We start from the raw sequence: 26015 nt of genomic DNA on the forward strand, positions 1-26015 counted from the left end.
CATGTGAATTTAAGAGGAAAAGTTAGTCCAATTATTGATTTTATCAAATCAATGCAACCATTATTCAAATCCTATCATTTTATCCTCATTTTTTTGCCATGACAGTTGCTACTTTAACATGTATTGGTCAACAATTTATCAGGTTTTAGTATTTCAAGTATCGCGACTGTATTGCTCTTGTATTACTGTTTCACTGGATGATTGTGGCTCTTGATTCACTTGTATCTTCAAGTAGCCATTGAGTGTTGCGGTTAATATTTTGTGTTGATGATTGCTTGATGCTTAACGAATGAAATGGTAGTTATTTTTATTGAAAAGTAACCATAAAATTTAAATTTTCATCATTCTCTACATTTCACTTTTTTTAACATGTAATTGACGCGGTTCAATATGTATTGGTAATTTTTGAGATCATGGCGAAATTGGCGATTTGTATTAAACACAAATATACAATTTAAACACGTAAACTTGGATAATTTTCAAGCTATAGCTGCCATTAGAACTTTGGTTTGATTGATGAACAAGCATTTAATGAATTGGCCTGAAAGTCAAGCCGTATATCCAAGATGTGTGTGTGACTGGAATAATTAGACTTAGCTAGACATGCCGAAAGTATCTAAAGAAGAAAAGATTAATGAAAAAAGTCCAATGATGACAAATTAATCACTAAATTGAGCATTATTTAATTAGGATGAGAGAAAATTATTTACAGTCAAATGATTTGAACTGGGAGTTGATTGGAAATTTGTGAATACAAAAACGATATGTACTCTCAGGAAAGACCAAAATTGAGAAATAAACAAGAATCATTTGAAGTTGATGTGATCCTTTGATGTCTTGGAAAGTGTTGAAAAATGAGAACAATTGAATTGAATTATGTTGCATCCATTTGGGTGACTATTTTCCTAACTTTATCCACGATAACATCACACTCTTTGTTCACTTTTACGTCTTTGGTAACTTTGTCGGCAAGATTTTGTAAATAATGTTCAACATTATCAGGATTTACAGTTTCCGTTGTGCCCGGGATTGGAAAATTGGAAAATTGTGCAACAATTAGTGACCTTAACTTTGTTAAATGTTCATCTAAACTTTTGTTAGTTGCTTTTCGTTGCACCGATTCAACCTCCAATTTTTCAATAGCTGCTTTCATGTTTTCTATGTGTTTGGAGAGGATGGCGTTTTGCTCTTCGTAATCTGTATTTACCTTCCTTAATTGTCTTAATTCACTTTCTCGAGCCTTATTGTGGTCTAAAAATTCTTCAGTGAATATGGGAATATCAAGAGGCGATACAATGACGTTTGTTTCACTTGTAGAAAATTCATTGATGTTGTCCCTAACATGGTAAAGGGTTGATGGCGTATCCATATCCTTGAGCATGGGAATGAGGGTAGAAGAATTACGGCAACCTTTTAGGTCTTGGTAAGTCAAATTTTGTTGATCCATTTTGAGTATTGTAAACAGTGTTGTTTGGAGAGGTTTATTTATCAAATTTTGACTATTAATTAGCAAATTTTAATGGATTAGTTGAGATTTTTCAGGAGGTCATGAAAAACGTGACTTTCACTGAATCACTTACTCACAGGTTGTCGCCATCTATGTTTCTATTTCATCATAACTTTGAGTTGCTCGATCAAAATCTTGAACTTAATCTTTGAAGTTAACTCATGTTGTTGATTTTTATTTCATGTGATTGTTGACTTCAGTAAATCATTTCAAGATTGTTGCCTAGATTTCTTGATATTTCCTTAAATTAATTTCTTCTCATTTTATCAATCATCTGATAATCATGGTTAAAAATTCCCCGCAATTTAGCATAGGAAGATAGGTCATAGATGGCGGCAATGTCTCTTTTCTTTTCATGTGCATTCGGTTTTGAATGCAAATCCATTTCAAATTTTGACTGATTTTGTATCAATTAATTTAATCTTTGTAAACAAAGTGAACTTTTGTTTTTAAGTTTCTTTGAATCCTCAGTTTATTTTAATATTGTGATCAGGCATGGATAATTCTTTTGATGCTTCTCTGGATGAAGGTGATGATGCCGAGGAACGGCATCTTCAGATGCTTACTCAACAGTTGGTACAACCTTCGCCCGCTACTCCTCGACAACCATCGCCGACACCACCACGACCCCCTTCACCACAAACACCTCATCAACAATCACCGACTTCACATCAACCTTCACCTGCTCCACATCAGCCATCACCGGCTCCACATCAACCACCGATGACACCCATGACTCCTATGACACCAATCACTCCTAGCTCAACAGATCCTGGAATAGCTCCTCAGTTACAAAATATTGTGTCAACGGTCAACTTAGGCTGTAAATTGGACTTAAAAAAAATAGCATTACAAGCAAGAAATGCTGAATACAATCCTAAACGATTTGCTGCAGTCATCATGAGAATAAGAGAACCTCGAACAACAGCTCTCATCTTCAGTTCGGGTAAAATGGTTTGCACTGGGGCTAAAAGTGAAGAACAATCTCGATTAGCTGCACGTAAATATGCTCGTATTGTTCAAAAATTAGGGTTTGATGTAAGTTTAAAGTGTTTACATAGATACCATATTGTAAATATTGGCTTGACAATATCAAGTTGACTCTATAGTGTCTAAATTCAAGATTTTTAATATATTTGTTCTTTATTTTTCAGGCAAAATTTTTAGATTTCAAAATTCAAAATATGGTCGGCAGCTGTGATGTAAAATTTCCCATTCGTTTAGAAGGTCTGGTTTTGACACACAGCCAGTTCTCTTCTTACGAACCTGAACTTTTTCCTGGTTTAATTTATCGAATGGTCAAACCCAGAATTGTATTGCTTATTTTCGTTTCTGGTAAAGTGGTTTTGACAGGAGCAAAAGTCAGGTCGGAAATTTATGAGGCATTCGACAACATATATCCTATTCTCAAAGGATTCCGCAAACAATGATGTTCACAACTTTACCTTTATATTTTAAAAAATCATTGTGTATATTTATTTGTTTCAACATTCTCAAAACTTGATGTTATGGTTCAAACTTAAACAACAGAACCCGGCATTCATATTTACTAGTATTTACGTAAAATGTCAAATAAACTAAATTGTTTTCAACCAATTGTGAAATTATTAAATTATGAAAAAATATAAAGAATAGCTTTTTGCATTTTATTCATTAATACAATTAATTGTTTGGTGAAATCAGAAATGATGGAGATTCAAACAATTTATGCAAATTAGTCACAAAAACAACCTACAGAGGTTCAGAATGGAGGATCGGAGCATCTTAAATTTTTACAAAAAGATGCACAAGTGTTTTTTAGACAATCAAATCACCATGTAAATTTAATAAATACTAGATAGCTTTCATTCAGTTGTTTTGAAATCAATGGATATAATGAGTCTCCCTGATCAACAAGTGAAACTCGAAATAGATAGATCTTGATAGGTGATTGTAATCTCGTTAGCGAAAATATAAAGAAAAACTATTTGGTGTAATTTCATCGCCTGAAAAGTAATTGATTTGATTTCCAAGGTCTTTTTAAGTGGCAAATGGTCAGATCCAACAAACATTCACAAAAGGGAAAAATGTATCCGCGACAAATCGATCTTTTACGGAAACTTTTCAGCAAAAAAAATGACAACTGGAGAAAAGATAGTCCCGGGGATCCTGAAGTAGTTCATGAAACAAAAATGACTTGATTCCAGTTGACTGTAATCTGGTGTTATTGCTCATATTCAGAGACTTAATAAATACTATAATCACAATTTCATTGCCAAGATGCAGCGATTGGACGAGAAGAAAATCAGAAGTCTATCTTGGGCCTGTAGCTCAATCTGAGTGGTGGATCCTAGATATAGCGAAGCAGAATGAAAAACAAATAGAAATAAAGATGTTAAATTAACAAGTTGTTGTAAGATTCAATAGCTTTTAAACGCGAAATACAACTCACCTTGTACCTCCATCTTGTAACCCATACAAATTTAAGTGTGTGATCTTTACCTAGTAGCTCATCATTACAAAGTATATCAATCTATTAAATGAAAATGAGGAAAATTATTATCAAACATGTAAAAATTAACAAAAAAAATGGAAAAATTAGAACTTACCTCCTTATATTTTTCGAAATTATTGAAAAGCTTTTTAGCTACAAACTTTTTGAGATGCGTGACAGTAGCGTGAGATGAGCATCTAATATATTTACGTTTCATCTGCTTAAGATTGCAACCACTTTGACTTTCCAGAAGTATGTTAACTTGTTCATCTGATCGGTGATAGTCACTATTCTCTTCATTTGTATTAGATTCATTTTGGTACTTGTAAACGTCTTTATCATTGCTATTAGAATACGAATTTGAATTTGCTTTAGGGTAAGGTAGGCCTCTTTTCCGGTAAAATTCGCGTTCTCTTTTCTGTTCATCTGCAATTAGATAAAAAGAATATGTTTCAGAGACATAATTAGATTAAAAACTTAACAAATAAAGATAAGGTCAAGCTGATAAGACGAACATTTCAAGAAGGTACTTACTCAACTGTAGGTTGGGCACTAATTTGTATACAATATCCTGCATTGTCCGATCGTAAGCGATGTAATTTAATGGATGACTCTGATGAATGATGAGATGACATGATGGACAGGTATTTCGTTCTTCCAAATGCTTTACAAGACAACTTTTACAAACTGCGAGTAAATGGAAATGAATGAAATTAAACAAGATAGAATTTAAAAAAGATAAATAACTAAAAACAAATAGAAATTTTACTTACATGTGTGAAGGCATTCAGTTACCGTTGTAGCATCAATAAGATAACCTTTACATATGTTACATGTTATATGAGGATTGAGATATTTAAGACTAATCAGTCTTTCAACCATTTTGCAGTTGATCGGCAGTTTCAGACAATCAACAATCAACAATCAATGAAGGCCAAACAGCTTTCTTCACAAAGAAGCTCTTTTCAATGAGGGAGTAAAAGTAAAGAGGGAAGAAACTCGTGGCGCTGTTTTTAAATTTGACAGAATCTCTGCAAAAAATTATGAAAGACTGACATTTGTTTGGATTTGAATTCAATTTTTAAATTTTTATTATTTTTCATATAATTTACAACTCAATGCGCTTTCATCCCATCATTCTCGTCTTTCACAACAAGAAATAGTCTGAAAAAGTCCCATGGATTAAGCTTAAAAATTTAATACTCAGTGAAGAGTTGAAACCTAAACAATCAACTTATAAACAGATAAACAACTTTACTGACAATTTAACCTCTCTGAGATCAACTGATTTAACTATTAGTAACGGTGTTGGCTCAGAAAAAACCAAATTACTGGTGTTAGTCCCACCAAAACAACTAGTTACACTTGAAATGTGACTGTAAATACGAACAGTAGCTGTTCTGACACCACCGACTCTTCTAACAATACAATAAATATTGAAAATCATCAAGACAACAGTGATAATTACAACTAAAGTCAAAATAGACCAGACATTAATGTGACAGAATCATCTCCCGTAACCAAATCATCATTGAACCTGCCAAGAGAAATTTCTCAGACTCAAGATTTTTCTAATTTGAATGGTCATTCAAACAACAGCCAATGTTTAATGTTGATATCAACCACAAACCATATCTCTTCTTCTCTTGTCCCATCTAGTAAATTCAAGTCGTTTAGTCTTTCATTGGCTTCATCATCCGCACAAATATTATCTCTCTCATCTGCAGCTCATCATGGAACTCTACGAATATTTATTTTTTTTCATATAATTTACAACTGATAATAATTGAAAAATAATTTGTTTAACAAGAAAATTGAACAGCTTTGTTGCAAAGGTAAGTAAAAGAAGTGTAATGTTTAAATAGTCATTCAGCGAGGATTAAATGATGCTATAATTATATTTATTACGTTTTTTGCGCTGTGGATGGACCTAAACGAGTCCATATAAAACCACCTTCCCTTGCTGAACAGGCGGGTGCGCCAACTGGATATTCTAATGCTTTGAAATAGTCGGATGGACAGTTGCAAACAAATTTCATACAATCTAATTTTCTGGGAATATCCTCTTCTGGTCCCAATATGTAGGTGGTTGGGTCGAAATAGTCCTTAGGCGAAGCTTTTGTGGGCAATAACCAGGTAATTACCGCACTTTTCTCGCAATACTGATCCTGCAAAAACCCTCTCAACTGAGCATAATATACAGAGCCCATGAAGTCAGTGAGTTCAACAACATCCCCTGATTGATAGAAAAATCCATTGTAATAAACAGCATCACAAGTAATCGGAGTAATGACAGATGAAGGAGATTTGTATACCTGTATGAAAACAAAGAAGTTGAATTAGAGTGAAATTACATGCAAAAAGTCCAGTTTTAACATGAAAACAAACATGTTGAAATAAAAAAATAGCATTTGAATTTACATAACGAAAAGATTTTTTTCAATAGATACGAAAAGTACGTAAATTCATTTGTTATTTTTATAAGTCTGTTTTAATTGTTAGATGACTGCACTATTATCACTTACGCATTTTTTGAAAATATTTCGTCTTCCTTTGCTTTTCGACGAATTTGATTTCCCTTGATTTGCTTGTTTGAATCTGCTTTTCCGAGTTGATTTTCTAACTTCTGTATTTGTTCGGCCTGAGGTTTCATTGTCACAGTTAACTTTTTCATCGGTTTTTGAGCTCTCAGCATTGGTATCACCTTTATTCCTACTATCTACCTCTTCAGATCTTGTATGATTGGAACCAGATTCCTTAAGAGCCTTTCCTTTTTTCCTACCTTTAAGATTTTTAGCTTTGGAACATAATTTACACAAAACATTGTTGTCTTTATCTTTACACCAAACAATTGATTCTGTAATTGAACACGATGAACAGCAAGGATTCAGACTGGCTTCAATTGGACGATTATTTTTCTCAGATGGTTCATCGCTTGCCACTTGATTCTCCTTTTCTTTGTCTACATTGGTGTCCCTACGAAATGACAAAAAAACAAAAGGTTAGATACAATACAGTGAGAAGTAGATTTTTAAATTAAACTTACATATTAATACAATAATATAATATTTCCAGAAACAAACAACTTTCTTTGTTACTTTGAGCACTTCGAACCGTTTTGTTTATTTCAATAAAATTTTTGGCATAGCTGCATAACTATCCGCCTTCTCAGTTTATAGCTTACAGTCAGCTCAGCTCTTTGGAAAAAATGTTTTAAAACAATTTTCTTTGAAATATTTGATTTTGATTAACATTGCTAGCTTGCATATCAATCATTCAATTTTTAGATTAGTTAATTGTGTTAATTTTGATTGACATCTCTTTTGTTTGAATGTTATTATTGTCAAGCTGACTTTGAGCCGAGTGTATAAAGATGAAATTCAACTGACGGCTAGTGTCGCCACCAAGGGGCTTTACATAAGCTTGTTGTTGTAAACAAACATCACTGTTTATCTTTGCATTTTTGCAGTTAATTGTCAATTGATGCTTTTAACAAATCTTTTTTGTTTTCCAATTTCTTAATTGCATTTTATTTTTGAACGTGCAAAGTAATGGCTATCGGAATCCGTATCGAGAAAAGTGACCCGAATGGATCTGGTCAGCAACAGTTGTTCATAACCCGCGGTGGACAAAATCCTGAAGAAATTGTTTTGCCTTATGATGAGACAGCGGCAACTGCTCAAGTCGTTTTCAGCGATATATACCGTCGTACCTTTAACAATGAAGGTATCCAACCACCGCCAGGATCTTCAATTGATATATTAAACGAGTATGAAAATTATGCTGAACAAATGATGACTGGTGTTGGACAAGATTTGAGAAGAATTGCTGCCCAAATTGAAGCCTCAAATGAACGTGAAATCATTCGTCGTCGAGCTCAAACTGTTAATTTAAGGATTGATTCATTTGAGAGATACAGTGCTATGCTCAATGGACTGTTTCCCGATAATCGTATAACTCGAGAAGGAATTGTTGTTCTTTTTTTCTTTTGCTCAGACATTGCTCTTCGGGCTTATGCTTCAAGTCCAATTGCTCATTTCCATCAACTAGTCGGATGGACTCTTAAATTCATATTCAATCACGTTTGCTCATGGGTCAGAAGGCAAGGAGGATGGAATAAGGTTATCTCAAATTTTGTCCAAGGAACAGCAGTAACAGTTTGTGCAATCCTTGGTTCAGTCGCATTTGCGATGTACATTAAGCGAAATCTTTAATGTACATCTGAAAGTTCAACTTCAAATCACAATCCGTTTAAATTAACACTAAATGTCGATTCTCAGTTATCACTCAACAAATCTCATATTCAAGTGACATTAACCTCTCAATGATGATTTTATGCAATCAATCAACTTTTTTTGGTGATAAATTTATTCATGAAAATTGCAACAATGACAGCAACAAAAAGGGATCTCAATTCTAGATTCTCAAGGTCTACTATTCTCTTCCGTAAACTTCTTTCTCTCCATATTTAACTCAATTTTTTTATTTACCTTACAGGTTTTATCTCTGAAGTTAGACAACATCAGCTGACATCGGGACTGTATAATAATATCATTAGTTTAAAAGTCTTTGTTGGTGACCAAACCCTTAAGGATTCATGTAAAGTCTGTTGTCCAACTCATGAGATAAATCCTCTCAAATTTTATCATTTCCTATTGATGGTGATTCAAGATTTACTTTAATCTTTAACATTATATAAATTAACAACGATTTAACCCTCCGAATCTGCCTAGTTATGCAACAGTTTCTTGTATTGTCTCAAGCATTGCTGTTGATTGATTGATTAACCAACAAAAATATTTACACTTTACCCTTTAATGATGCAAACATTGGACCAAAATTTGGCAATTTAAGTGATTTAACCCAATCTCATGAAGAGGATGAAACCCAAAAATCTAAGGATGAAATTAAAGTCATCTGACTTTAGCTGTCTTCTGATTCAATTTTTTTTTTGTTCACAATTTACATTTTTAATTTGAATAACCTTCACTGCCTAAGACAACATTCAGCCAAACTGAAACCCAATTTTGAACAAAAATTTCCAATAGATCTCGCAGAGGATTCAAAAATCTGGCCTAAACTTCTGATGAACTAAATTTACTCAAATAATAGCCAGTTATTATCAAGCAACAGCAGAAAAATTAATTTCAATTACATATAAAAACTTTGTATCTTTTTATTACATCTCTTTTTTTGTATTCATTCATCTTGAATCTTTAAATTCAATAAACTGATTTTATCAATCAATTTAAACCTGTTTCATCAATTACAATGCTATTAATGTTTCCTTGATGAACATCCAAGATTAGCTACAAGAAACCATTGAAAAACAGACAACAAGAAATAACATTTACACTTGAAATACCAGAAATAATCAATGTATTGTCATGTAACGTATAATATGAAACGTGTTACAATATATTATAATACAATCTATAAATATCAAAATAGTCAAGTAAACATTTCATCAACCTCTGGTAAACAGCTTTAATTTTTAGCCTAAACGTAAGTTGATTGTCTAATGATCTAAATTGCCTCAATTCAATATATAACGAATGTTAAGGATGCGTTAAAATTGAATAACAATTTACTGTGAACTTTTGATACAATTAACAGTCAAACCTGGTCTAGTTGTGATATAATGTATCAAATAACCAATATTTGGTGCAAGCAAATTAAAAAACTGCCAACAAAGGCACCAACTGTGGTTATTATTGCCATTAATATTGGCTGAAAATCATGAGTAAAACATTAAACAGGGTAAAAAAAAGGTAAATGATTAATGAAAATGATTGTGCAGAAATAAGCTGTTCAACAATATTGGTTAAACAATGAAATTAATGCACATCAATTATACTGGAAAGGCTGAAATTTGAGATTTATCAATTGGATTTTGTTAAACTGATTTTCAATAATGTTGGATGAGTTGATGGGCAAAATTGATTGTTAGACCTGGCCATTGATTTTGAAAAGATTATCAGATGATTTTAAACATCATTTGACACCATAATTAGTACTGACTTAATAGTGATTAATTCATGTTCACGGTAGCTTACGAGATTCATATGCAAACGATATCTGAATATTTGAATGCACACATTTTTACTCATTAAGATGATTTTTTTATGCTAAATTAAATGTTCAACTGTATAATTAATTTATCACGAGAGGCTTAATTATTTATTTTTTACATTATAAATGTTTCCATGTGATTAAAATGATTGAAATAATAGACAGTGTTAAAGTGAACCAAATGCAGTCTCATTTCCGTAACTTTGCCAATTGATTTATAAAAAATCATACATTCATTGTTGGTGGGAGCAAATGATTCTGCTGATTCTTGATCATCTTCATCATCATCCAATGATGACGATAAGGATGATTGAGATGATAAAGATGATTGTAATAATAGTTACAGAATTTAATTTATCATTTACCTGTTCATTGTGTTTTGCGTTCAACCCGAATCTGGATTTTGTGCCTGTTTTCACTTTCCTTTCATTGTTTACTCGCCAAAAATGGTTGATTTAAGGACGGAAAGTTCGGTAATCAGAGAGTTTCTGGCTGAATTTTTGGGAACCTTCATTTTAACTGTGAGCATTTTACTAGATAGACTTTACTCCACCACTTCCAACCCATTATCAACCGCTTTAATCCAACACATTCAACTATTAGTAATTGTCTTCCAATTTTAAGCAACTCTTTTCACCGTTTTGTTTAACATCTTGTTCACCGCTAAAAACCCAGAATCTACCAAATTATTCATCACTTTTCCAATTGTCATGAAAAGTGGTGAGTTTGGTAGGTTCAAGTGATGGACGTGAAAGCCCCTCTTTTGAAAAATGATGGATATGGTGGAAAAGTCTGTCTTCATATTTCGCATACGTCTCTATAAATGCCTATGAACCTTCATTTTGTTGGTTTAAACAAACTGATGATTTATTTTTTCTGATTAGACATTAGGTTGCTGTGTGAATGCGGCCTCTGCTGTTTCTAAACATGGAGCTATCAGTGGTATGACTGGCCCATGGGGATGGGGACTGGCCCTTACAGCATCAATCTATGTTTCTGGTGGAGTTTCAGGTAAATTTAACGTTTTTGTAAGGTTGTTACTAAAAAGACACAATCAACACAATTGTTGCATTTATGCACAAATTGACAACAACACTGAAATACGAATGAGCAAAAAGGGGTGAAAATTAGTTTCTTTCAAACTTAGACTCTGTATGTTTGTGGAGAAATGAAAAATGAGTACATTTGTGTTTTTTTTATAAATTTATGGAATCGAAAGTTTACGAAAAAATTGAGGTAAAAGTTGAAACTTCGATCGCATTTTATTCAATTAGGGAACCAGATTTTTTTGTAAAACTCATTGCACAAGTATAACTTTTGATGAGGAGCCTGGAAATGCATTTATTTTGAGATCTAACATTTTCTGTTTCCGTAAAACTGGTCAAGTTCGATTTTCTTTTAAACTTGTCGCATTCTGTGACAATAAGAGTTAGAGAGCTGAAACTCAGTATTCGTCCATAAAATTTGATGGTTCATACCATGGATTGAGTACTTTCATCAATTTATTAGTACTTCTCTTGATTTTGGCCATTTACCTTAAAACTTTGAGTTTCGATATTTAGAGACTGGCATAACTTACAATCATAATTCTTTCACCAATTTAATTATTTAACAATTAGGAATTCAATGCAATTTAATTACTTCCCATTGGCCCATTTGGGTTATGATATTTGGGTAATAAATGCACGAGAAATAACTAATTCAGCAAACTTAACTCATCTAAACCCATTTCTTGGTAAATAAACCAACTTTCTGGTTAAGATTGCAAATGCAATGCAAAGAGTTCGACCAAAGGCTCATCCATTTGAGTTAAGAGTTGAGACTAGGTGAGTTTTTAGGGACACATAAAACTACATCCATTGAGGCTATTAAATAATTCATTCGATAAATAGTTTTTGAGAAAATCGAGGTCAGAGTTACAACTTCGATCGCCAATTGCTCAGCTATGAGAGCATCTTTATTCATGAAACTCATTGCACTGATACAACTTTTGATGAGGAACCTGAAAATGCACTTATTTTGAGGTCTAACATTTTCTGTTTCCGTAAAACTGGTCAAGTTCGATTTTCTTTTAAACTTGTCGCATTCTGTGACAATAAGAGTTAGAGAGCTGAAACTCAGTATTCGTCCATAAAATTTGATGGTGAACATCAAGGACTGAGTAATTTTTTCCAGTTATCAACCGTTCTCGTGCTATTGGCCATCAGTCGCGAAACTTTTAGCCTGAATATTCCGTGAATGGCATCACTTACACCCGTCATTCATTGACCAAACATCAAATTGCATTAGGGGCTATAATAAAATATAACTAAATATCGAATAAAATCTGAGCTGATTCATTTAATAATGAAGATTCTAACGCTTAAGATTTTTGTTTAGTAACTTTACAAATCAAGTTTAAAATCTGGTAACACAAGCAATACAATGCTATAACTTTTTTTGTAGAATCTTGACAAATTTGATACTTCAGTATTTTATAGCCCATAATGCAATCTAATGTTTGGACAAACAATGACGGTTGTAAGTGATGCCATTCACGGAATATTCAGGCTAAAAGTTTCGCGACTGATGGCCAATAGCACGAGAACGGTTGATAACTGGAAAAAATTACTCAGTCCTTGATGTTCACCATCAAATTTTATGGACGAATACTGAGTTTCAGCTCTCTAACTCTTATTCTTAACTCTAAGTTTAAAAGAAAATCGAACTTGACCAGTTTTACGGAAACAGAAAATGTTAGACCTCAAAATAAGTGCATTTTCAGGTTCCTCATCAAAAGTTGTATCAGTGCAATGAGTTTTACGAAAAACTCTAGTTCCCTAATTGAATAAAAGGCGCTCAAAGTTTCAACTTTGACCTCAATTTCTTCGTGAACTATCAATGACACAAATTTTTAAACCCTACAAATGGACACAGTTTTCATTTCTCTACAAACCAACAGCGTTTAAATTTGAAAGAAACGAATTTTCACCCATTTTAGCCCATTAATTTCTCAGTGTTTGTGTAAATTTGTGCATAAATGCGACAATTGTGTTGATTGTGTCTTTTAGAAACCTTTTTGAAGTTACTCTATGAAGAATAGCTATTAACTCGTTCCATTGTTAACTTAGGAGGTCATGTTAATCCAGCAGTTACATTAGGTATGGCCGCAATTGGAAAATTATCCTGGCTAAAGGTTCCTCATTATTTTGCGGCTCAATATATTGGAGCTTTTTTCGGTGCAATGGCTACTTATTTTGTCTACATTGAAGCAATCACATCTAACTTTGGTGTCGATTTACAAACTGAGGGTGCAAATGCAACAGCAGGTATCTTTGGTACTTTCCCTCAATCAGAAGTCTCTGTAGGAACATGTTTCCTGGATCAGGTAACCCAAATCTTTTCATAATTTAGTTACACACAAATGATAAAACTTCAAAAGTCTCGCAAGTCAATTGCGCTCCATTTCAATATTTTAATTTTATTATCCAACTTCTCAACATTCGTTATGTCAGTTATTTTTACATCAAACTGAAGAATGAATTCTGATAATTTCTAATCATTGGTGCTCCTGTAATTCATAAATTTTCTCACCCTCAACAGGTCATTTGCGTTTCTCTGTTTCTTTTAATCATCCAAGCAATTACCGATGAAAGAAATATGGGTTGCCCTAAAGGTTTAATTCCAATTGCAATTGGTATCGCTGACTTGTCTCTAATGATTTTTGCCTTTGGATTCAACTGTGGAGCACCAATCAATCCAGCACGAGACTTTGGTCCGAGACTCTTTTCCTCACTAGTCGGCTATGGAGGTGAAGTTTTTTCGTAAGTTGATTGCCAATGAAAATTGAACCCAATTTGGAAACAATTAACATAGAAAAATGAAGTGTCCTTATACTTTCTCACAGTATTAAGTGTCCCAATGCTCAAGCCTCAATTATTACTTTACCTGTTGTAATAATTGTTCATGCATCATGCATCCATAGCTAATGTTATTTAAACTCATGATTTCTTACCAACCTTGGTCTTGATTTGTGTAAATCAACTTGTGATTGATATTTAATTTCATTTCTTACCAGCCTTCGTGGTTACAATTACTTTTGGCTTCCACTGGTTGCTCCTCATATTGGAGGAATCATCGGATCCTGGATTTATGTAATCTGTATCAGCCTTCATTGGCCGGCTCAAAATTTTGATGTTGAAAGTGAGGAGCAAAGTGAAAAGTTCATTAACCGATCCCAATAACAATCATACACACAAGTTAATACTCGCTCATGTTACTAACTACCAAACATCATGATGAACATTTATTTTAAAATTTCTTTTCTTTTCTTTTCTCAACCAACCAACAGGAACTTATGTAGAGATGAATACCGTTAAATGAGCTGATTACTCGTGATTAAATTTACAAAATCCTTGGTACAATGGTACAAATTTTATAAGCAAAACCCTTCTAAATTGGGAAACATTCATCAACACCATGTAATATTGAAACAAAAGCTACAAATGTTTATTAAAATGCTTTCAAACTTGGAATGAAATCAAATTTTCTCTTCCTTAGACTTCCTTGGACTTCCCAAGGAATTGAAATTGAAATGTCTGAAACAGTGAAACTAAATAATATGAAGAAACAAATTGCAACAAGAAAAATGAATCAAAGTTATTCCTGGACAAAAACACTCAACAATAATCCTCAACAGGATATCAGGAACAGAACATTTCTTCCAACAGGTTTCCTTGATCAACATGTTTAATGATCATCGACACAAAGTCAGAATGTTGATCTCAAAGTAATCTATTGAACCCTTAAAATAAAAGCTTTGATTGTTGATTAGGCCTAGATATGAAGTCGTTAAACCAATTTTGAGCCTTTGATACTTTAATGGGTTAAAAATGGGTTTCTGGTTGAAATGGAAATATAATTTTAAAAAAGTCCCTTTACCAGAATTAACCAGATTGAATATTATGCTGATCTTGATCCGTTTTATACCCACAATGTCCGTAAATGGTAAACAATTGTTGATGAAAATGATGAAGATGATGATTAAAGCAATAATGATCGGAAGTAAGTCAAACAAAAACCATTGACAATACAAAGTTGGCCAGTCAAGTGCATTTACTTGTCATGCCTAAGCAAAAAACAGTAACAACTTATGGTAACAAATGTTGATAAAGTTGAATCTATTTGGAGTAAGTCAAAATATTATCACCTTTCTTCCTCCATCTTCATCTTTATCTTCCTCCTTCTTCCTCCTCCTTCATCCTCAGACTCACATTTATATCAATGTATATAAAGAAAGTTGACTTTAATTCAATCTTCTCATAGATAGTTTCAACAAGTGTAACACAAGTAAACAACTTTTTCAATTCAACACACATTATTCCTCAACAATTCAATCCAATTTACTTTCAATACTTTCATCCAATCTCTTGATCAACCCGGACAACCTGGAATCGACACTGACAATTAACTTGATTCAAGTAAGTAGCCTGTTTCAAACCCTTGTCAACCCTCAACTCTCAACCCTCTAGCAATTGCTAGGCCTCCGTGCAAACCCTTAACCATTGACTAACAATCAATCTTGGTCATAAATTTAGTTGAACAATCAAAGCTTGATATCAGTTGATTAAAATAGTGTAACTAATTAATTTAAAAAGCTTCGACTTGAGTGTAAAACAGTTGAGACTTGATTTTAAATTGTTTATTAACATGATAACATTAATGCACCAGAAGAGTTATATTTTAACTGTAAGATCACCATTGAATTGATTAGATTCCGTGCCTTTCACTAGACTTGGTTTAATTTTGAAACTGTTTATCACTTTATTATGTAAATTGTAATTGTTATTAAACAAATTTGATTTAAAAGTACCATTTAACCTGATTTATGATTGAAATATAATCATAATAAGTGACTGTAATCCTTAAAAGTGGGTAACAAAAAGTGTTGACAAATTTGCTCTTGAAATGTTTCCATTTGTTTCATTATTTCAACCCAACATTTTAACCCAAATTTTAAACCATCATTTATAATTATAATCACAATTAATATCTTTTCCGTCAATAAATTAAACTGTAAACTGTTTTTATTGTAAATTTTGTGTTGCAAATAAATGGTTAAACCATTAAAACAGATTATCCAAAATAATTGTGATTATATTACAATCTAAAATCTAGTCATTAAAAAAGGTTGACTATGAAAAGTCAAGTAAACATAGGTTAATAAACAATTGTTTTTGTTGATTGTTGGATTGTAAGATGATATTGTTGTCTGGGAAGAAATGAAATTGTGATTTCTATTGTAATAATCAGTTGTTGATCACAATTGCAAAGGTTTCACATTCAAACCTTTTGCTGCTTTCTTATAACCTTTCACTGATTTTGATTATTGTTTTCACACTTTTTGTGAATTCCCTGATATTAACTTTGGGAGGAAAAGTCACAATAATAAGCATAATAACAACAATGGTTGAACAATTAAACGGCGTCTAATGTGTGAATCAAGTTTGGTCAACAACAATCAGTTGACGCCATTCATTATTCAAGTGTTAACAGTTGATATCATTGTTGAAGTGATATTGTATTGAGAGGAGTGAATATCAATTTGATAGGAATAAAATAAACAAATTGCTCAATGGAAATATCGATATTTACTTGAACATGGTTACAATAAACAAATTAACAATTGCAAACACAACAATTTACATTTGAATAACAATTTACATTGAAACGGGTTTTATCCTAACTCGATCATCAACTTGATCAATTGACAAACATTTTAAATTTTAAACCAAGTTGATTGACTCCAATGACAATCTTAACGTTACAACCCGATTTTACCAGAAACTGGAAAACATGAATTTCCAAGAAGATGCTTCAAGAGTAAAAATCATTTTACTTACAATTGTCAGCTGAATCAACAACCAAAGTTAACCAGAAAACCAGGAAAACAGAAAGGTCAACCAGAATCTTTATGAGGACAAAGCAAGTTTAATTGACTAACAATCGGAATGACGATTGACAAGGAAATGAAGAGTTGACTAGAATCTTGGAAATGCTGATTTCTTATTCATTAATTAACTGATATTTAACTTTTCCAATTGATAATATCTGAATAGAAATATTGATTCCAAACAATTTCAATTTACTTTGATATAATCTGTTTATAAAGGACAATTTTTACCATCAATGAATATTGATTTTATTCATTGAAGTTATCAATTTATCAATCCTAGTTACATATTTATTGAGTCGCACAAAAAGTCTCAATTTTTCATCTCTTGCTGTGTGTTCAACAAATATCCATGCATTTGAAATTATCAATTGAATAAGTATTATTGAAAGGCCTAAATGAATGCAACAATTTAAAAAATTTTCAATGAAAATTGAATTGTTTCCTTGAGCTTTGACAAATGTGAACAACATTGATAAATGCAATATTTTGCTTTCATCTATTCAACTATTGATATTTCAAAAATATCAACAGAAATGATGATAAATGTTGATATATCAGGCAAAAATTTAATATCAAATTACATTAGATGCAGTTATTTCTTACTGCATTCAATGAAATGTGTCGATCAATTTACTTTATTAAATTAGACAAACCCATTGATTAGTAGCTCTTATTGCACTTAAAGTCAACTCTTTACTCCGTTTAACCTTTCAAGTGTTGAAAGTTGCCCGATAGTCAATAATGATTGACCATTTTTTGTCTTCTAGATCAGTTTATCCATTTAATTGAATTAAAAAGACATTCAGATTGGTTTATGAGTAAATTATATTGTAATCAAACATGAGTCTCACCTAATTGTGTTCACAAAGCTTGATAAAACCGATGTGATTATTGGACAAGATTTAGGTCTTATTGGATAGCTTGAGGTTACCCAAAATGGGTAAAACATAATTTCTGGTTAAATTAAAAACTGAGCTGAAAATGTTTCATTTATCGATTGCTAATCATCACAACAAGTAGATGTTGACCTTTTTTTCATTATTGGACAATATTTTTCCTAGTTTTTGGTTTATTCAGTTATAAATTAATCATCCATTGGAAGCACCACACCTTAGAGCTGATTAACAGTCAACTGTTCAGTAGGTTTAACAATTTTAGGTTAACCTTAACGTTTCCTCCCAGTGAAGGTGTGTGTTTGATCTAATAAAAGTGAATTGAGTTTCATGATATTGAATGATAATTGGATTAGACTGTTAATTAGAGAGATAGTTTGCATGGTAATTATTATGACAAATTACAATGTTGATAAGTCTAATGTTTACCTAAATTCATCTAATATTTATCTTATTTTATTACAATATTTCAACAGTATTTTCACATTTGATTGGGAATACCTTTTAAGGATGTCAGCAATGATGATGAGACTAATTACAATCACAATGATCTTTATTTTGAGTCTAATTGAGCTGACATTGACTGCAAATTTGGTTAAACGAGAATCTGGTCAACAACTAATCAATAGTTTCTCGGGTCATTTGGATAAAAGGCCTTTCTGTAATGCATTCACTGGATGTGGTAAGAAAAGATCACTTTCAATCCCAAATTATCCAAATTTACCTTCTTCTCTGGCAATGGATGACTCTTCTTCAGCCTCTCCACCCTCTTCATCCTCCTCATCTTATCCTGCTTCATCATCATTATTATCATCATCATCTTTATCAATTGATGAACCTTTGGCAATCAACGAGTGGTTAAACTATTTACGGATGACACAAAAATTGATGGAAGAAGCGAGATCCTGGGAAATCCTTCAAAGTCGCGTAGGTAACGATTTTGTTCATTAACATTTGTCTAATCAAATATCACTAATTGTTATTTAACTTGCAATTCAACAGATTAACCAATTTGGCTCCATCGAGATGGGCCAACGACAAAAGTTCATTGGATTGAAGCGTTGATCAAAAAACATGGAGACTGAACAAAGACGCATTTAATTTTATGTTAACATCTTTTGATTATAAATTCAAGTTAGGCTTTGACTTTGATTTAACTTTCACCCATTTTTGTCACTAATGTCAATGAAATTGTTATAAATGCTTCAATAATTTACGAGAAAAAAGTTTCTTTATTGAGTTTAAATGATTCATTAAATTATTTGATCAACACCATTCATTTCATTGGCTTTTCAATTAAATTAACCATAAGTTCGCAAATAAAGCACATCTTCCAAGCGGTCATGCATTTCTTGTAATCTGCAATGTCGCCTTTCAAAATGCACCACGTTGTGTTGTCGTAAAAACGCGTTTACTATTTGATTGTCGAAATGGTACCTACTTTGCTGGTAGATTGGCAGCCATTCCTGTTTCAATTTCGCCATCAATTCAGTATTATTAACTAATTTGGCCGCTGTCTTTAAACAGGTAATATTGTGACTGAATGGACAAAAGCTGATAGTACATTCAATTTCATCCACAAGGTGTTCATTCAACAACATAAATCGAAAATAGAAATTATCGCCTTCAAACTGAAGATAAAACTTCAATACATAGCGATGTCTAGAGTAGATAGCCATGAATGTAGATTTCCTGGTCCATCTTAATTTAAAGATAAGAGAATTATTAAATTTGTGAAAAATAATGTTGGCTAAAAGTTTACGGATCGTATTGGTTCTTTTCATATGTTTAATGTATCTTACTTTTCAACAACCTCACTACCGGGGCGAGTCCAATATGTTTCATCAGGAATGAAAATCACAGGGCTAATGCATTCAAATGGTATTTTTGTGATTGATGCCAACTGTTGGAATAAGTGATCAATATAAGAATTTATTTATCTTGACATATAAGTTTAGCTTACCTGTCTCTTTAATTGAACATCAGGGTGACAATCGTCATCAAGCCAATCAATGACAATATCATAAATGGCATCGCCCAATATCTTCATTTTTATTGTCACTGGTGTTGGAATACAAATAACAATAGTTAAAACAAATCAAACTTGAAGGACTAAATTTAATAATTACCGGTATCTTTCTCATCATGATTATGAGCCATTTTGCAAGTTGAAACTCTAAATTAATCACTCAACCTAAAGGTCTACAAATTTTCATGGAAAAATGTAAGTTGAAAGTAAGTACCAAAAGTGACTGCAAAAACATTGAACTGGTTTTGTATCATTTAACCGGAAACTCAATGAACAAAAGCTTTGAATGGTTCCGGTCAAGTTTTGTGACAATGTTTCCAACATATGTTTTCCTAGCTACTAACACACGAAGTCTTTATCAACCGTCTTTCATTCCTTATAATTACTTAATTTTTATCCCATCCAAGCAAATTCATGAAAAACATTTTGTGGATATGATTCGATTGATTTAAGTCCGTAAATATTAGACTGACTAAAATCATAATGCTCTTTATTCTGATCTATTTGAGCTGACAGTGACTGAAATTGGTTAGATGAGCAGATTAACCAATTTGGCTCCATCGAGATGGGCCAACGACAAAAGTTCATTGGATTGAAGCGTTGATCAAATGACATGGACGATGAACAAAGACACATTTAATTTTATGTTAACATTTTTTGAGCATAAATTTAAGTTAGGCTTTTGCTTTGATTTAACTTTCATCCATTTTTGTCACTTATGTCAATGAAATTGTTATAAATGCTTCAATAATTTACGAGAAAAAAGTTTCTTTATTGAGTTTCAATGATTCATTAAATTATTTGATCAACACCATTCATTTCATTGGCTTTTCAATAAAATTAACCATGAGTTCGCAAATAAGGTTCATCTTCCATGCGATCGTCCATTTCATGTAATCTGCAAACTTTATTTGTAAAATGCAGCACGTTGTGTTTTCGTAAAAACGAGGTCCGTCTTTCACGGTTGGCAATGTAAAAGTAATCACGGTGGTGGCTTGGCGCCCATTCCTGTTTCAATTTCGCAATCAATTCAGTATTATTAACTAATTTGACCCATGACTTTAAACAGGTAAAACTGTGTATGAATTGACAAAAGCTGCCAGTACATTCATTTTCATCCACAAGGTGTTCACCCAGCAACATAAATCGGAAATAGAAATTATCGCCTTCAAAATCGAGATAAAACTTCAACACATAGCGATGTCTACAGTGGATAGCCATGAATGTAGATTTCCTGGTCCATCTTAATGCAAAGGTAAGAAAATAATTAAATTTGTGAAAAATTATGTTGGCTAAAAGTTTAGGGACCGTATTGGTTCTGTGCATATGTTGAATGCAATATCTTACTTTTTACGAAGCTCACGAATGTCGCGACCCCAATATGTTTCATCAGGAACGAAAAGAACCGGTTTTACGCATTTAAATGGTATTTTTGTGATTGATGCCAGCTGTTGTGATAAGAAATCAATATAAGAATGAAATTATCTTAACATATGAGTTTGTTACATACCTGTCTCTTTAATTGAACATCAGGGTGACAATCGTCATCAAGCCAATCAATTACAATGTCATAAGTGGCATCACCAACTATTCTCATTTTTATTGTCACTTGGTGTTGGAATACAAATAACAATAGTTAAAACAAATCAAAGTTGAAGGATTAAATTAATTACCTGTATCACTCTCATTTTGATTATGAGTCATTTTTAAACTCTAAATTAATTACTCAACCTAAAGATTATAAATTTTCACCAAAAAATGTAAGTTGCAAAAGTGGCTGCAAAAACATGGAACTGGTTCTGTATCTTTTAACCGGAAACTCAATGAACAAAAACTCCGAAATGGTTCCGGTCAAGTTTTGTGACAATGTTTCCAACATGTGTTTTCCTAGCTACTAGCATAACCTGAAAAATCAATTCAAGCAAAGTTCATTATTGAAACATTGAAAATGCAAACTTTTGTGGATATGGTTTGAAGTAATTGTTTGCTTTTGATCAAATGAACCTGATAATGACTTTATTTATTCTTTATTTTGACTTGGTCAATCGAATTGGACAGAGGATCAATTGGACCTTTCGTTCAAAATTGTAAATAGATCATACTCTAATCGTTTCAATCTTTATAGAATCCGATTATTTTTAAAGCTCTACAGTCACGATTTTACGCATCAACTGGTTGGAAAGTAACGAAGGGTAAAGATGTTGCGAGGTATTCAGCTGCAGCTGCAATCGGTTTTCTTGGATTAACTTTCGCTTCTGTCCCTTTATATCGGATATATTGTCAAACTACTGGTCAGGCTGGTCAACAAGGGTTCGTTGGGTCGACTGTTGATCAAGTTGAAAAGATGAAGATTGACAAAAGTCGTAGACTGAGGGTATCATTTGTTGCTGATGCCACCAATGATCTTCAATGGGAATTTAAACCGATTCAACATTCAATTGAGGTATCTTGATTGTTTTTGACAATTTATCCATTTATTTTGTGCTTTTATTGGTTCTTTCTATTTTAATCAATTGATGTAATCTATCTTGAATTTCGATTCAGTCCTGGAGAGACAACATTGGCATTTTTTACAGCCAAAAATCCTCTTAAAGAAGCAGTTATTTTGAAATTAAAAATTTATAATTAATAATTAACAAATAGATTAGATACTATTTTAAATTAAATCTCAATAATTTCAGCGCTTACAATGATGCTAACATTGATTCACAAAACTAGAAAGTGTGATATTTCGTACCACAATGGTAACACAACCATAAATGCCATTACTTCGTCCTCAACCTGTAGCGTTAATTTTTTCTCTAAATTCATAGAATGATAAAACTAGATTGATAAAACTGCAATGCATAGCGATGTCTATAGTGGATAGCCATGAATGTAGATTTCCTGGTTCATCTTATTTCAAAGATAAGAAAATTATTGAATTTATGAAAAATAATGTTGGCTAGAAGTTTAGAGATCGTATTGATTCTTTTCATTTGTTGAATGTATCTTACTTTTCAGCAACAGCAAAGTTGCGATTCCAATATGTTTCATTAGGAACGAAAAGAACTGGTTTTATGAATACAAATGGTGTTAATGTGATTGGTGCCAACTGTTGGAATAATGGTCATTTGGATAAAAGGCATTTCTGTAATGCTCAGTTTCTTTATTGAGTTTCAACGATTCATTAAATTATTTGATCAATATCATCATTTCATTGGCTTTTCAATAAAATTAACCATAAGTTCGCAAATAAAGCTCATCTTCCATGCGCCTGGGCATTTCATACAGGCTGCAACTTTTATTTGTAAAATGCACCACGTTATGTCTTCGTAAAAACGCGGTCCGTGTTTGATGGTTGGCAATGTAAAAATAATCACGATGGTGGCTTGGCAGCCATTCCTGTTTCAATTTCGCCATCAATTCAGTATTATTAACTAATTTAACCCCTGACTTTAAACAGGTAAAACTGTGTATGAATGGACAAAAGCTGCGAGTACATTCATTTTCATCCACAAGGTGTTCATTCAACAACATAAATCGAAAATAGAAATTATCGCCTTCAAACTGAAGATAAAACTTCAATACATAGCGATGTCTAGAGTAGATAGCCATGAATGTAGATTTCCTGGTCCATCTTAATTTAAAGATAAAAAAATTATTAAATTTGTAAAAAATTATGTTGGCTAAAAGTTAAGAGATCGTATTGGTTCTTTTCATGTGTTGAATGTATCTTACTTTTCAACAACCTCACTACCGGGGCGAGTCCAATATGTTTCATCAGGAATGAAAATCACAGGGCTAATGCATTCAAATGGTGTTTGTGTGATTGATGCCAACTGTTGGAATAAGAAATCAATATAAGAATGAAATTATCTCAACATATGAGTTTGTTACATACCTGTCTCTTTACTTGAACATCAGGGTGACAATCGTCATCAAGCCAATCAATTACAATATCATAAGTGGCATCACCAACTATTCTCATTTTTATTGTCACTTGGTGTTGGAATACAAATAACAATAGTTAAAACAAATCAAACTTGAAGGATAAAATAATTACCTGTATCACTCTCATTTTGATTATGAGTCATTTTTAAACTCTAAATTAATCACTCAACCTAAAGATTTACAATTTTCACCGAAAAATGTAAGTTGCAAGATGGTCGTAAAAGTGGCTGCAAAAACATGGAACTGGTTCTGTATCATTAACCGGAAACTCAATGAACAAAAACTCCGAAATGGTTCCGGTCAAGTTTTGTGACAATATTTCCAACATATGTTTTCCTAGCTACTAGCATAACCTGAAAATCAATTCAAGCAAAGTTCATTATTGAAACATTGAAAATTGAAACTTTTTTGGATATGATTTGAAGTAATTGTTTGTTTTTTGTTGATCAAATTAATTTGGTAATGACTTACTTTTCTTTATTTTGACTTCGAAGAATCGAGTTATGTCCGTAAATTGACTAATTACAATTATAATCATCTTTATTGGTTATTTTAAATTGATTTGGTTGTACCAGAATCTGGTCTGTTTCTCGAATTATCCGACGCAAAAACCTTTCTGTAATGGGTAAAGACCCAAAAGAGCTAAACTCAGGACAGATCAACTTCATTTCAGCTAAAAAGCTTGAAAGAGTGTCAATCACTTGAGAGTTAGGACTTTGTGGGTTTTTAGAGGCAAAGAAACTGAATCCATTAGTTATATGCAGTAAAATTGTTATAACTGGTTCGGTAATTGACGCAGAAAAAGTTACTGCATTGAGTTTCCACCATTTATTAATTTCTTTATCAATATCATTCATTCAAATGATTTTTCATTTACAATCTGAACTACCCATTAGTTCGCAAATAAGGCCCTCCATGAATTAAGTGATCTTGTTCCAATTTGCAAGTTAATTTGTATAAAATATTTAGCACATTATGTCGTCTTAAAGTCGAAAGGATAATATGTCTACCAAAATTCTGATTTATTCTAAAACCAATCCATTCCTGGACCAATTTTGCTTTCAATTCATTATTATTTGCCAATTTTGCAGTTTGCTTTAAATTGGAAATATTGTAAATGAATGGACAAAAGTTGATGGTACATTCATTTTCATCAACTAGGTGTTCAGCTACAAGCCGATAATGAATAAAATAATCAGGTTGGTACAACAAACGACCATACAAACTGTCATTATTTGTTCCAATATGGGATCTAAACTTCAGTACGTATTGCTGTCCAATAAATCTATTCATGAATGAAGATTTCCTTGTCCAACTTGAAAGATAAGAAAATTATTAAATTAATTTATGCAAAGTAGACAAATGAATCTGTTACATAAATGAATGTTTCTTACTCAGGACGAGTACTGGCTCTTAGATCCAACTCATCAAGCAAGAAAAGAACCGATCTTATGTATACAAATGGTGTTTGTGTGATTGATGCCAACTGTTGGAATAAGAAATCAATATAATAATGAAATTATCTTAACATATGAGTTTGTTACATACCTGTCTCTTTACTTGAACATCAGGGTGGCAATCGTCATCAAGCCAATCGATTACAATGTCATAAATGGCATCACCCAATATCTTCATTTTTATTGTCACTGGTGTTGGAATACAAAAAAAGTTAAAACAAATAAAACTATAAGTATTAAATATACAATACAGTCACCATTGAGATAATGCACCATCGAGATAATGCACTCATTTTTTCAATGGTCCCTATTGAGGAGGAGTTAGATCTACTTTTGAATTTCGTCAAATTTTGATTCGATTTCTTTAATTATCAATTGACTTAATTCAATTTTCTTACGTGAAATTTTAATCCAAAAACTCGCAAAATCAGATTAAAGCAAAATTTAAGGTTAAATTTGATCTAATAAGGAAGATTGAAAATCATGAATTACGCTGCCCGAAGAATAGTGAAAATAAGCTATTCCCAGCGCGGTGCATTATCTCAATGGTGACTGTATATAATATGTAATGTCACCTTTATCACTTCCATCATGATTCTGAGCCATTTTGACAATTCAAACTCTAAATGAAGCACTTCCTAATTTTTGAGTTAAAAAATTTAACATCAAAAATAACTTTGAAGTTTTATTAGTAAGTGCAAGTTGAATGAAAGCAAT

At 32.3% G+C, this 26015-nt stretch overlaps 11 protein-coding genes across 13 annotated transcripts; 4 read left to right on the forward strand and 7 right to left on the reverse strand.

The window, feature by feature from the left end:
- Positions 1-659: 659 nt before the first annotated feature.
- On the reverse strand, positions 660-4899 carry l(3)73Ah (polycomb group ring finger 3-like lethal (3) 73Ah). The gene is made up of 5 exons (XM_015937846.3): positions 4754-4899; positions 4515-4667; positions 4096-4406; positions 3939-4019; positions 660-3836 (listed from the first exon to the last, which is right to left on the reverse strand). Exons 1-5 carry the CDS (start codon positions 4860-4862, stop codon positions 3792-3794), a joined length of 699 nt encoding a protein of 232 aa, XP_015793332.1. The 5' UTR covers positions 4863-4899; the 3' UTR covers positions 660-3791.
- Positions 875-1447, reverse strand: Hmg-2 (High mobility group protein 2). Its single transcript, XM_015937847.3, has one exon. The coding sequence runs from the start codon at positions 1445-1447 to the stop codon at positions 875-877; it is 573 nt and encodes a 190-aa protein (XP_015793333.2).
- On the forward strand, positions 1873-3099 carry Tbp (TATA binding protein). The gene is made up of 2 exons (XM_015937845.3): positions 1873-2545; positions 2662-3099. Exons 1-2 carry the CDS (start codon positions 2003-2005, stop codon positions 2935-2937), a joined length of 819 nt encoding a protein of 272 aa, XP_015793331.1. The 5' UTR covers positions 1873-2002; the 3' UTR covers positions 2938-3099.
- Positions 4900-5710: 811 nt separating the features above from the next.
- On the reverse strand, positions 5711-7103 carry LOC107369908 (uncharacterized). Its single transcript, XM_015937879.3, has 3 exons — positions 7027-7103; positions 6506-6956; positions 5711-6295 (listed from the first exon to the last, which is right to left on the reverse strand). Coding segments are annotated over exons 1-3 (864 nt in total). The 5' UTR covers positions 7029-7103; the 3' UTR covers positions 5711-5884.
- Positions 7104-7394: 291 nt separating this feature from the next.
- LOC107369909 (apoptosis regulator BAX) lies at positions 7395-9227 on the forward strand. Its single transcript, XM_015937880.3, has 2 exons — positions 7395-8409; positions 8478-9227. The coding sequence occupies exon 1, from the start codon at positions 7532-7534 to the stop codon at positions 8192-8194; it is 663 nt and encodes a 220-aa protein (XP_015793366.1). The 5' UTR covers positions 7395-7531; the 3' UTR covers positions 8195-8409; positions 8478-9227.
- Positions 9228-10421: 1194 nt separating this feature from the next.
- Positions 10422-14566, forward strand: LOC107369851 (aquaporin-9). 2 transcript variants are annotated; one of them, XM_015937827.3, is made up of 6 exons: positions 10422-10573; positions 10937-11063; positions 13163-13419; positions 13635-13855; positions 14110-14290; positions 14383-14566. In XM_015937827.3, the coding sequence occupies exons 1-5, from the start codon at positions 10499-10501 to the stop codon at positions 14273-14275; spliced, it is 846 nt and encodes a 281-aa protein (XP_015793313.2). In that variant the 5' UTR covers positions 10422-10498; the 3' UTR covers positions 14276-14290; positions 14383-14566. The 2 variants fall into 2 exon arrangements, with proteins under 2 accessions (XP_015793313.2, XP_015793314.2); XM_015937828.3 differs by having other exon boundaries at positions 14110-14234.
- Positions 14567-15362: 796 nt separating this feature from the next.
- On the forward strand, positions 15363-19158 carry CCAP (Crustacean cardioactive peptide). 2 transcript variants are annotated; one of them, XM_089266645.1, is made up of 3 exons: positions 15363-15511; positions 18356-18810; positions 18882-19158. In XM_089266645.1, exons 2-3 carry the CDS (start codon positions 18390-18392, stop codon positions 18884-18886), a joined length of 426 nt encoding a protein of 141 aa, XP_089122771.1. In that variant the 5' UTR covers positions 15363-15511; positions 18356-18389; the 3' UTR covers positions 18887-19158. The 2 variants fall into 2 exon arrangements, with proteins under 2 accessions (XP_089122771.1, XP_089122770.1); XM_089266644.1 differs by having other exon boundaries at positions 18356-18806.
- LOC107369854 (uncharacterized) lies at positions 19099-20200 on the reverse strand. The gene is made up of 4 exons (XM_089266643.1): positions 20009-20200; positions 19843-19940; positions 19682-19782; positions 19099-19580 (listed from the first exon to the last, which is right to left on the reverse strand). Exons 1-4 carry the CDS (start codon positions 20037-20039, stop codon positions 19181-19183), a joined length of 630 nt encoding a protein of 209 aa, XP_089122769.1. The 5' UTR covers positions 20040-20200; the 3' UTR covers positions 19099-19180.
- Positions 20201-20659: 459 nt separating this feature from the next.
- Positions 20660-21766, reverse strand: LOC107369853 (uncharacterized). Its single transcript, XM_015937830.3, has 4 exons — positions 21582-21766; positions 21419-21516; positions 21256-21356; positions 20660-21151 (listed from the first exon to the last, which is right to left on the reverse strand). The coding sequence occupies exons 1-4, from the start codon at positions 21610-21612 to the stop codon at positions 20749-20751; spliced, it is 633 nt and encodes a 210-aa protein (XP_015793316.1). The 5' UTR covers positions 21613-21766; the 3' UTR covers positions 20660-20748.
- Positions 21767-23026: 1260 nt separating this feature from the next.
- On the reverse strand, positions 23027-24503 carry LOC149094879 (uncharacterized). The gene is made up of 5 exons (XM_089266642.1): positions 24313-24503; positions 23954-24194; positions 23792-23889; positions 23629-23729; positions 23027-23527 (listed from the first exon to the last, which is right to left on the reverse strand). The coding sequence occupies exons 2-5, from the start codon at positions 23982-23984 to the stop codon at positions 23125-23127; spliced, it is 633 nt and encodes a 210-aa protein (XP_089122768.1). The 5' UTR covers positions 23985-24194; positions 24313-24503; the 3' UTR covers positions 23027-23124.
- A 143-nt stretch (positions 24504-24646) lies between these two features.
- On the reverse strand, positions 24647-26014 carry LOC107369887 (uncharacterized). Its single transcript, XM_015937858.3, has 4 exons — positions 25874-26014; positions 25390-25487; positions 25236-25327; positions 24647-25156 (listed from the first exon to the last, which is right to left on the reverse strand). Exons 1-4 carry the CDS (start codon positions 25902-25904, stop codon positions 24727-24729), a joined length of 651 nt encoding a protein of 216 aa, XP_015793344.2. The 5' UTR covers positions 25905-26014; the 3' UTR covers positions 24647-24726.
- Position 26015: the final 1 nt, after the last annotated feature.

This window comes from Tetranychus urticae, chromosome 1 (genome assembly GCF_039701765.1).
Source record: "Tetranychus urticae isolate SD_2017Ah chromosome 1, NJAU_TeUrti_SD_1.0, whole genome shotgun sequence".
NCBI classification, from domain to species: domain Eukaryota; kingdom Metazoa; phylum Arthropoda; class Arachnida; order Trombidiformes; family Tetranychidae; genus Tetranychus; species Tetranychus urticae.